Below are 11,769 nucleotides of genomic sequence, written 5' to 3' on the forward strand. Positions count from 1 at the left end.
CGCTGAGGGTCATGAAGAACCCAGCTGTGGTGTGCACTCCGCCTTGGCATACGTGTTTACCCCTGTCCCTCCCCAGTCAGACTCGGTCATCCTGACCTATTTAGTGATGACTAGAATTGATGTCCACATCCATTGCCATCATCATCATCATCATCATCATCATCATCATCATCGTCATCGTCATCATCATCATCATCACATATTGATTTGCTCAGCACCGCTTCCGCCATGATAACTCATGCTCTATGTGCTTTTATTCTGATCTTGCGCTTTGAACACATATCCTCCCCCCCCCCCTTCTTCTTCTTCTCCTCCTCCTCCTCCTCTTCCTCCTCTTCCTCCCCCGCCTCCTCCTCCTCCTCTTTGTTTTTTTTTCTTTCGATTTATGCCATATGAGCACTTTACTGATCATTGGTTTTGGAAAGATTTGATTTTAGCACTTTCGAACTTTAATTCTCCTATCTCCTGTCGTTTAGTTTCTTACTCTGTGTGTTGGAAAGGGTTGGATAGGGGAAGATGAAGTAGGGACCAGGGAAATGGAGGTATTACTTGTTTTCGATCTTCTGATTGTCTAACCCTCTAGTCTCTTTTCATTTAGTTTCTCATCCTGTGAGTCTGGAAAGAGATGGACATGGGGTGTTGAAGTAAGGGGCAGGGGACCAGAAGCGCCGCCATGCTTGGCTCTCCTATTCAAAGCGATGTGTCGTTTTAGTGTAAAGCCCTACCTCACTCCCCTGCTCTGTCCTTGTTTACTTAAACACCTCGGGACCAGATTCTGTTGCTAACGGCGGCTCCTCTGTCCTCCGCTTCTCTTCCTTTTCAAGTAGGACGTGAATCAATCCAGACACCATAGAGCCAACCTCTTCACTCATACAAACTGTATATTTTGAGGCATCTTCGGCCCTTAATCCACGTCCCAAAATAGTCCACCTTTGGTAATATTTGGGTTGAGAAATGGGGTGTTATATTCTTCATCTTCGTATACAGTGCATGCGACGCATACGGGCTACGTAAGCACACACACACATTTTCATCCACACACATTTTTTTGGTAAACAGAAAAAAATGAGTTCAAGTAATCTCCAGCAACTTGAAACGACTACTTTGCAATCTGCACCAGAATGTTTTTATTTGATCACCGTTTTTGCAGTGCCCAACTTGAAAACTGCTATCCGGCTGTACGAAACTTGCTGAGTTGTTGGGCTATTTGTTTATCCGTGTTTAAGGACTGCGCAAAACACATGTCATCACGGGAGACGAACATTTTCCCACGCACCAATTACTTCTCGCTATTTCTTCACATTTAGTCGCGGGGTAGAGCATTTGTATTTGAAACGGTAGTTACTGTCGAAAGGGAAAGTTCTATAACATTTGGGGATGAATACTGAGACCCGTTATGAACGGAATCAGACGATACTTACTCTTTAACGTGACGTTTTAGTGGCACATGTACACTACCCCGTATCATTGAGATTGGTTAAGACCAAAACATAGCAATTACTTCTTCTCTAAAAGTGAAGGTTCTGCAACACTGAGCAAGTGTTCGAACTAGCCACCATGCTGATTTATTGCGTTCGTTTGTGTTCTGTCACAGTAGATGACTAAGACCTATCACTTTGGTTCAACAAAAGCGAGAAAAGATTCACACCTGCATGCAGCCATCGACTGTTGTTGTATTGGCCTTTCAATCGTTGTTCTTAATCACGGTGTTGCATGAGCCTAGTGTCGTTAAAACATGAGATAGGCAGACTGCGGGCGTTTCAACAATAAGAATAAGACAACAGTCGGAAACTGTGGTCTTAAAATTACCACTGAATAGAACAGTATGAGAAAGAATAAACGAAAAACAACTCCCACTGGCTGCATATTTGCGCCTCGACCTAAGGTTTTCAGGATGCGTTCAAAGTGTGTGGGGTTTATCAAATTGTGAATAGCTAAGAGTGTGCGTTTTATCAACCATGGATGTGTACCCTGTGAGCTGTTGGGGGATGACTTCTCTCACATCTGCTACAATCTATCAGAACGGTGGTCAAGGTTTTGCTGACCATGTTAAAAGGGTTAGGGAAGATGATTCGGAACCTCTTCGGGTGTCGGATCAGACAAGTAAGTGAACACGCAATTTTCCCTCCTTTCGCGAACCATATTATGGTGTCGTACACAAACATGTGTCAAACTAGAGTAATCGTCTTGGCAGATACTAAATTTTCGGTAAAAAGACTTCGCTATGTCTTCGTTAAGTAAATGTCGGGCTCAATTAAAGGTAGCCTTAGGGACGTTCTCCACTGTTTAACATATTGGTTCTGTTGTTGACATTGCAGGATTGCAAGGTGGAAGTGGGGGAGGCACAGGCTTCAACAAGACGTACCACGGCAGCCAGGCGTGGTGGAAAGTGGGCGAGTTCATGCGTCCGGGGCTGACTCACCAGAGCGTGGGGCTCACCCTCAACAACGACACCAACAACCACGTCGAGGACACCTGGGACCTCTCCGACTCGCTGGCAGACCTCTTCAAGGAAGTCAACAGCCGCGACCAAAATGGCCCCTCCCAGCCCGGAGGAGGAGGAAGAGGAGGAGGAGGGGGGAGTAGAGTTGGAAGTAGAGGAGGAGGCAAACCCAATGTGAACGGTGCCAACGACTCGTGGAAGAACGTGGACGTCCCGCGATGGATCGCGGACGATACGAGTCACGGATTTATCCGAGTGTCCAGTTCGGAGAGCGACGACAACTCTCGGCTCTTTCCGTGCACGCTCTCCACGACGGCGCAGAAAATTTGCATGCAGCTCGGGATCCCGCACAATGCTTTGCACGTACAACTTAACGGGGACATCATTCGGCGCATGGAGCCGTTTGACTGTCCGCTGGCTGTGCAGAACGAGTACCTGGCCAGCATCGGGTACGGGGATATTCGCAGGATACAGGAGGAAGGGGCGAAGGAGGAGCTCCGTTACCTGGTCAAGTTTTACTCAGGTGAGTCACAGCAAGTGTTGTTGAACATTCTTACTCCTCCTATACGTCCTCTGTAGTCTTGTCGACGCTGATAGTGTCTGCAAAAATCTTGTGTCATTCTTGTCTCTTTCTCTTAACTGTCTCTGTAGCCGCTAATAATGTCCACAGCGAGTCTTCATGGTTGTGATGGTGTCGTGGTGCACGTGCGGTGACGATACGACGTGATGGTGTTTTTTTTAGAGCCAAGGTAAGATCATAGGTATAGACACTATAGCAGTGTGACATCAGAAGTGTTGTCATGGACTCTCCATGTCTCCCGGTATTTATTCTGCAAAACAATTTTCCCTTCTGTATACTCCCAAGGTTGACGTCTTGCCATTTTGTAAGCGTTGGGGAAAACAGTTAATAACTCATTCATCTGTCCTGTGTCGCAGTACTCCTAGATCCTGTGTTACAAATATCCCAGCGATATAACTGAGACGACATACACTTCTGGCCATACGTTGACACAACATGACACAAAACACACACACAAACACACACACACACACACACACACACACACACACACACACACACACACACACACTCTCTCTCTCTCTCTCTCGATCTCTCTCTTTCTCTCTATCTCTCTCTGTGGTCCAAACAGGGTGAAGAAAAAATATATAAAAAGGAGCTCAGGAAACATGATATTATTCTCGCGCACTACTATCCGTGCTCAAAAGCGATGTTTTTATGCACGAAAGAGATTAAAATCAATCTTAAGGTTGTATGTCTTCTCACGCACCGAAGGGGCAAAACGGCTTAGAAACCACAAGTTTGCCCCGAACCCACCACAGAAGCCACCACTGTCCCGTTTATTCACCAGTCTGTCATAGCAGCCCAGCATTGAATGTAAGGCTTGACAGTGTCACAAAGATCGTCTTAATGTGTTCACAGTTGTGCAAGAAAGATCAGAGAGGCTATGAGCGGAAAGAACCAGTTATGGTCGTTGAAGCATGCAGAATGGCTTGTACTTCGGGTTTTATTGTATTTCTGAGTGTTAATTGTGTTGTTTACGATGTCCTAATGACCTACTCCTGTTCGCAAAAAATGAAAACCCACATTTATATTCTGACACTAAGGACTCAATTGTCGAAACGGTCACAGGTTGTTGAGTAACTGGGCTTGGATTTTTACCTAGCACTATTGAGTGGGGTACCAGTACCATGAACCGTGTCTATCTCTCTCGTGCACTGGTTGTTTGATGAGCTGTTTGTCTTGATCTTTCTAAATGCTGTGTCAAGCGCTTGATGATTTTTGCCTGGCGTCTGGCATTATGGGGTTAGTGCTAGGACTGGTTGGTCCGGTGTCAGAATAATGTGACTGGGTAAGACATGAAGCCTGTGCTGCGACTTCTGTCTTGTGTGTGGCGCACGTTAAATGTCAAAGCAGCACCGCCCTGATATGGCCCTTCGTGGTCGGCTGGGCGTTAAGCAAACAAACAAACAAACAAACAAACAAACTCTCTCTCTCTCTCTCTCTCTCTCTCTCTCTCTCTCTCTCTCTCTCTCTCTCTCTCTCTCTCTTCGTCTCTCTCTTTCTGTACTCGCGACGCACGCGCGTATGTATCTGATTGGGCTTGTTTGTCCAACATCCACTCTCTTATTCCGGTCTTCGTACCGTCCCTCCCCTTCCCACACGCTATTTGTGGAGCGTGTAGGTGAACCTGAATTTTGAACCTGAGAGACATGGATTTTGCTGAACAAACAGGCTGTTTTCTTCTTGGTTTCCTCGACCTGTGCAATAGTGGGAGTACTGTGAGCTGACCGCATGGATTTCTGTGGGCATTTTGCAATCGACAATTTTAATGTCGCTCTTCAACTTTGTCTAAGTAGTAGTCGTTTGTGATTGTTTTATTTTTTAAAGGAATGCTTTTAAACATTTCACAATTTTTGAGTCACTTGAGAAAAAGTGACTCTATGTAATCGGTCAGTGTTAGTCTGTCCGGCCGGCCGGCCGGCCGGCCGTCCGTCCGGCCGGCCGTCCGGCCGGCCGGCCGTCCGTAGACACCACCTTAACGTTGGACTTTTCTCGGAAACTATCAAAGCGATCCGGCTCATATTTTGTTTAGTCGTGACCTCCAATGACCTCTACACTTTAACGATGGTTTCGTTGACCTTTGACCTTTTTCAAGGTCACAGGTCAGCGTCAAAGGAAAAATTAGACATTTTATATCTTTGACAAAGTTCATCGGATGTGATTGAAACTTTGTAGGATTATTCTTTACATCAAAGTATTTACATCTGTAGCCTTTTACGAACGTTATCAGAAAAACAAGGGAGATAACTAGCCTTTTCTGTTCGGCAACACACAACTTAACGTTGGGCTTTTCTCGGAAACTATAAAAGTGACCAGGCTCAAATTTTATGTGAACGTGACTCCCAGTGACCTCTACACTTTGACGTCTGCTTTGGTGACCTTTGACCTTTTTCAAGGTCACAGGTATGTCTTGAAGGAAAAAAATTGAAATATCATATCTCTGAAACTATTCATCGGATTTGATTCAAACTTTATAGGATTATTCTTTACATCAAATTATTTACATCTGTATTGTGTTGTGAATAGCAATTTCTTCCTGTCCATCTGATGCCTCATATAATATTCAGAACTGCGAAAGTGACTCGATCGAGCGTTTGCTCTTCTTGTTTTAGATGGGTTTCACATTCGATGGACTGAAAATGATGACATGCCAAGCTTTAGGCAATGTTGAGAACGCCCTAGAAGAATTGCTGTAACTTGAGTACTATAAATCGACTATGAGCAATACCATTGATTAAAAAGAAAAACACAGAAGGGAAATTCTTTTTAAGAATTAATTCAAAACAAAAATGCATATAGAATTGGATATTGCCAATAGACTAACTGATTGTCACAGTCAGTCGTTATTGTTGTTACAGGGGTGACTTTGGTGTTTAGCCCTTCACATGAAAGGACAACTTCCAATAAAGAGTACCTTCCTCTGTCCCTTTGCTTATTATCTTGACCAAAATGTACTTTTCGTCAAAAGCCACATGAAATATAGGCATACTTTCGGCTGGTCGCAATGGTGAAGTTTCTTCACAGGTACCACTCTACCAGTAGAGGTTACCAGAATAAACTGCTCTTTCGTCAGCCCTCAGCAGCCAAAAGCACAACAGAAAAAAATCACGAAAGACAACATAGAAAACAAAACTGCTGAAACACAAGACACCTTTACGTATGGATCATCACATTTTCGTGCGTACTGCCGCGAAAGGCGAAAGAGCTATAGCAACTTGGACAAAAACAAAACCGTTTGCCCTCTGTGACATCAAGATGCACGCAGAGATAGATGTGAGATCCCACAGGGTACCGTACAACATTAACCCTTCAAAGCGGGAGACCTCTTTAAACTACTTGAAGGGAACGAACATTCACCAGGTAAATGCACCACAAACCGACCATGCATTTCAACCTCGCAGCAACCGCTTGCAAAAACGCTATTCTGCCCGAACAATCTCCTGGATTCTTTCTATTCATGTCAATTATGATCTGAACCATATTAGTTCATGCTACTGCGATCACGTATGCGACCTACGATTTCGTGAGCAGGTGAATATAACGTGAGTCTCACACGCATCCAGTGGAAAATTGATAGTGAGGGAATAAAAGAAAAGTAGAAGAATAAAAAAATTCTTGAGACATTTGTAATTCCTCTTTATTTCATCTACGAAAATACTTTTACAGCTGGTTCGTTAACGGATGTGGGTGACTCAGCCGGTTCACAATACCTAGAGAAATAAAAAAAAAACACACAAGCATAGCCAGCTTCTGATTTCGTGTGACTCGTATATTATATATATATTATACTGGTAGTACAAATGAAATTCGCCGTTGCATGAAGAAGTAAAGATGAATAGCTTGATTGTACCTCATCGAACGAAGACCAAGGAGACTACAAAGGGAGTTCGCAATCACAAAGGCGAAATTACTAATAACGCACCGGCTAAACATTGCGGGGCGGGGAGCTGACGCCTGGAAAGTAGAAAGAATAAAGATAAAATCAGATATTAATTGAAAAAGAATCAGATTTGCATTGCCGTAGCTTAAAAGACGCTTGTGTACAGATAGGAAAGAGTTTTGGGATACGAATGGCGCAGTGAAACACCTTTTGGCAAAGTGGAAGAAAGACGAAGGGAGACTGTCCTGCAAAAAATATAATAACATGTATGGAAGGGGCCGGCTTTTCTTTCTTTCTTTTATTCTTTCTTTCTTTATGACTTTCTTTCTTCGTGTCTTTCTGTCTTCGTTTCTTTCTTTCTTCGTTTCTTTCTTTATGACTTTCTTTCTTTCTTTCATTCTTTCTTTCTGTCTTTCTGTCTTCGTGTCTTTCTGTCTTCGTTTCTTTCTTTCTTCGTTTCTTTCTTTCTTTATTTTCTCTCTGTCTTCCTTCCTTCCTTCTTTTCTTTCTTTTTTCTGTGTGTAAAACGTGTTGCACGGTTGCACAAAATGTTGACAGAAGAGACTCTTCTTTCGTTTTCGTTTTCACTAAGTAAAATCTCTCGTCTTTTTCTGCATTTTTCATGGTGTTGTCAGTTTAATTTCGGTGTGTCAATAAAAGGCTGTATACACTTACCCATACCCGTTTGTAGAGTAAAATTGAAATACGTATAACGATGACAACGTCATACACACAAAAACACATTTTTATCAACAACATGTACTCAATAGTCTCTTTGTCACCCTCCATGCAAAGTACTAGCCTACGTACGTAGTTGTTCCAGCTTTTTGCACAATCTTTGTTCTCTGCAAAGGGGTTACCTGCTGTCGTCTGCTTTCTTGGTCAGAATTCATTCAAAAAAGGTGATCTACAACACCTTCATTACAAGCTCCAGTACTTTCATAAAACCAAACCAGGAGTAACAAGTCGCGTAAGGCGAAAATACAATATTTAGTCAAGTAGCTGTCGAACTCACAGAATGAAACTGAACGCAATGCCATTTTTCAGCAAGACCGTATACTCGTAGCATCGTCAGTCCACCGCTCATGGCAAAGGCAGTGAAATTGACAAGAAGAGCGGGGTAGTAGTTGCGCTAAGAAGGATAGCACGCTTTTCTGTACCTCTCTTTGTTTTAACTTTCTGAGCGTGTTTTTAATCCAAACATATCATATCTATATGTTTTTGGAATCAGGAACCGACAAGGAATAAGATGAAAGTGTTTTTAAATTGATTTCGACAATTTAATTTTGATAATAATTTTTATATATTTAATTTTCAGAGCTTGTTTTTAATCCGAATATAACATATTTATATGTTTTTGGAATCAGCAAATGATGGAGAATAAGATAAACGTAAATTTGGATCATTTTATAAATTTTTATTTTTTTTTTACAATTTTCCGATTTTTAATGACCAAAGTCATTAATTAATTTTTAAGCCACCAAGCTGAAATGCAATACCGAAGTCCGGGCTTCGTCGAAGATCACTTGACCAAAATTTCAACCAATTTGGTTGAAAAATGAGGGCGTGACAGTGCCGCCTCAACTTTCACGAAAAGCTGGATATGACGTCATCAAAGACATTTATCAAAAAAATGAAAAAAACGTTCGGGGATTTCATACCCAGGAACTCTCATGTCAAATTTCATAAAGATCCGTCCAGTAGTTTAGTCTGAATCGCTCTACACACACACACACACACACACACACACACACACACACACACACACACACACACACACGCACATACACCACGACCCTCGTTTCGATTCCCCCTCGATGTTAAAATATTTAGTCAAAACTTGACTAAATATAAAAACGACGGCGACAGGCTCATTGTGGAGATTGCATCGGCAGACGCCGTGCAGTGTCTGCTCCAGTTATAAACTATTTTTGTTCGAGGATTGTCACAAAACGTGACTAGGTGATGTATGTCTTCGTTCGCCGAAGAATTGAAAAGATGCTGTTTCATGCTTGGTTGCTTCTGTTTTCGTCTCCGTGTATTTCTATTGCGACTCTTTCCCTATTCAACTTTAAAGTGCAGAAAGACTGAGAAAGCTGTGTGTATTACTCACTTTTTAGCTAGCCTATTTAGTTGATGGTCCGGAGTGATGCATCACAATTGTTCATGGCATTTGAATTGGTCTTTTCATTCTGGATTCGGATGACAGAGTGCTGTTGGAATTTGAGTGGTAGACGGGCGCAATAGCCTAGTGGCTTAGACGTCATGACGGAGGGTCCGGGGTTCAAAAACCGGCCGTGCCTAGTGGGTCAAGGGTAGAGATTTGTTCCTATCTCCCAGGTTAACTCATGTGCAGACCTAGCCTGCTAGTGCCTTGTTCGAAAGTACGCACGAAAAAGATCCTGTAATCCATGTCAGAGTTCGGTGTGTTATAGAAACATCCAAAATATCCAACTTGCATTCCATCTAAAACGGAGTATAGCTGTAAAAAAAAAAAACCACACCGGTCAAACGCGTAAAAAAACAACTCGTGTAAAACAATAGTGTACGTGGAAGTAGCAGCTCTCTCTCTCTCTCTCTCTCTCTCTCTCTCTCTCTCTCTCTCTCTCTCTCTCTCTCTCTCTCTCTCTCTCTCTCTCTCTCTCTCTCTCTCTCTCTCTCACGCTGTCTCTCTCTGTCTCTCACACACACACACACACACACACACACACTCACACACACTCACACAGACACACATACACACACACACACACACATTTGACAGATTCTTTTTGTAAAGCATTAAGGAAAATAAGGAAAACTATGTTTGTGCATGTTTTCAACAGTAGCCCTTCTATGTTGAAATAACTGTAAAATAAAAATATTGCAGACATCCGTCTGTTGCTGCTTTTCAACACCAACTCAGATCAGTTACGATTTAATTTTGTTCTCCAACACAAGCGTACTTTCAATGTTCAGATTACAATGGCGCCTTAAGTACAGAACCAAGCGTAGCCTACCTTAATTCATTCCATGGCATTAATTGCTCTTTCATTACCCACCACAGTATTCTTCCAAAGCAAAAGGAATCCGAGCCGTCCGAGCAAAACTAAGTCATTGTCGATTCCCACGGTACAAAAAGATGAGGGTCGACAAGACCGCCACCCGTAAACAATGCGAGTTTGTGTTGGGTGGATTTCATATTGGGGGGTGACACCCCGAAAACTTGACCTGAGAAATTTGTCACGGGGTCATAGGTGTTGGGTAAAAAAACACAACATTGAAGGGTAGTTTGTTGGGTAAAAATAGATTTGGTTTTAAGAATTTTTGTAATTTTTTTTTTTTACCGATAGTTTATAATTTGAAAATATATGTTCCTAGTATGTTGAGTTCATCGGAGTTGGTGATATTTTTAGTTATTCGGATTTTCTTTTATTTTACTTATTAATTTTTTGCTTAAGGCAAAAACAACCCCCTTGAAAAGAAACGCTTGTGAGTCTTCAAATTACTTGTTTTCTTCTCTAGTGTCTTCTCTAGTGACGATTCAAATGCCATTTTGTTTGTCTTTTTCTTGTTTTTGTATATAACGTCATTATGTCCTTGCTTTCGTCGTCTATAGTTACGTTGCGTCACTCTTCTTTGGGGTGGGGAGGGGGGGGGAAGAGAAACTGAAGTGTCTCTTGCTATTCTATGTCACATAGTATGTGCTTCTCTATTACACTTGAACACATAAACTGCGACATAGCACAAACACGACTATACGATCCTTCTTCTTTCTTCAAACAAACTATGTGCCGTAATTTTGTCTCATCCGACAGAGCAGGCTAACAGTAGGTCAGATTTCATAGGTTTGTTTTCTTGGGCCGTTGCTTTTCTTTTTCGTTATCCTTCTTCTTCTGTTCTATGGTTGCGAGTTAAAAGGGCTGCATATTCTTTCCGATCGTTTTTGCTTTATTCTGAAATTCAAGAGTTTGGGTTGCAGATTGAGAGTGAAAAATAAGTTTCTTGATTAAAACGAAACAGGGTCGAAATTGCAACATTCGATATATCTCTTCTGACTCCAAGTGAGATGAGACATCCTGTAACCAGGAGCAACCCAAGTCAGCCACTGTCTCCGCTACGTATTCTTTCCTCTACACTGTTTAAAATGGTTAAGATTTATTTTTATTAATAGTGTTGATTGTATTTGGTGTATATGTATCTGTGTGTGTGTGTGTGTGTGTGTGTGTGTGTGTGTGTGTGTGTGCGTGTGTGTGTGCGTGCGTGAGTGCGTGCGTGCGTGTGTGTGTGTGTTTGGGTGGGTGGGTGTAAGTGTCTCTCTCAATGTGTTGGTGTTTGTGTGTGTCTGTGAGTCTGTGTGTGTGTGCTATTGTACATCTCTATGAGCTCTCGTGAGAAGGAGCGATTAACATGTTTCTCCATTACTATCGGGGATTAAACCAATATATAAGCTCGACACGTTACAATCTCACGTTGGTCAGAAAGAAAATGTCAGTCTTACATTCAGTTCATTCAGCATGTTCTTCTTTTCTTGTCCCGTTGTCCAGGCAAGCCAGTGTCGGACAGTACTTACTCTCGTAACCAGTTGACCAGCTGGGTCTACGTCCGCAAAGGGAAGCTACTGCACCAATGGGTCAGACGGTTGTGCGTCATTTCCGGGACCAGGCTCCTCATCTACAGAGGTTTGTTGACGAATATATCATAAACAAAGGGAAGTAAGCGCTCTAAATGCATACGCGTACGACATTCCCTTTGTTTATCAGATCTCTAAGCATCTCTCTGCCTAATTTGTTAAAGTTTTTCTCGAATATATCATTAATATTATACACGCGCGCTTTAATGCACACCATTGTCTTTGGTTTAAAGACATGACCTGTTGAACTG

General features: G+C 42.3%; 1 protein-coding gene across 3 annotated transcripts in view; it reads left to right on the plus strand.

The window, feature by feature from the left end:
* The window catches only part of LOC138973340 (PH domain leucine-rich repeat-containing protein phosphatase 2-like), a 56,462-nt gene that overhangs the window by 31,816 nt on the left and 12,877 nt on the right, over positions 1–11,769 (plus strand). For all 3 annotated transcript variants that reach the window (XM_070346069.1, XM_070346076.1, XM_070346081.1), the window contains 2 exons: positions 2,319–2,966; positions 11,433–11,567. In XM_070346069.1, coding sequence (XP_070202170.1) covers positions 2,319–2,966; positions 11,433–11,567 — 783 coding nt within the window. The remainder of the gene's footprint in view (positions 1–2,318; positions 2,967–11,432; positions 11,568–11,769) is intronic.

This window comes from Littorina saxatilis, linkage group LG1 (genome assembly GCF_037325665.1).
Source record: "Littorina saxatilis isolate snail1 linkage group LG1, US_GU_Lsax_2.0, whole genome shotgun sequence".
NCBI classification, from domain to species: domain Eukaryota; kingdom Metazoa; phylum Mollusca; class Gastropoda; order Littorinimorpha; family Littorinidae; genus Littorina; species Littorina saxatilis.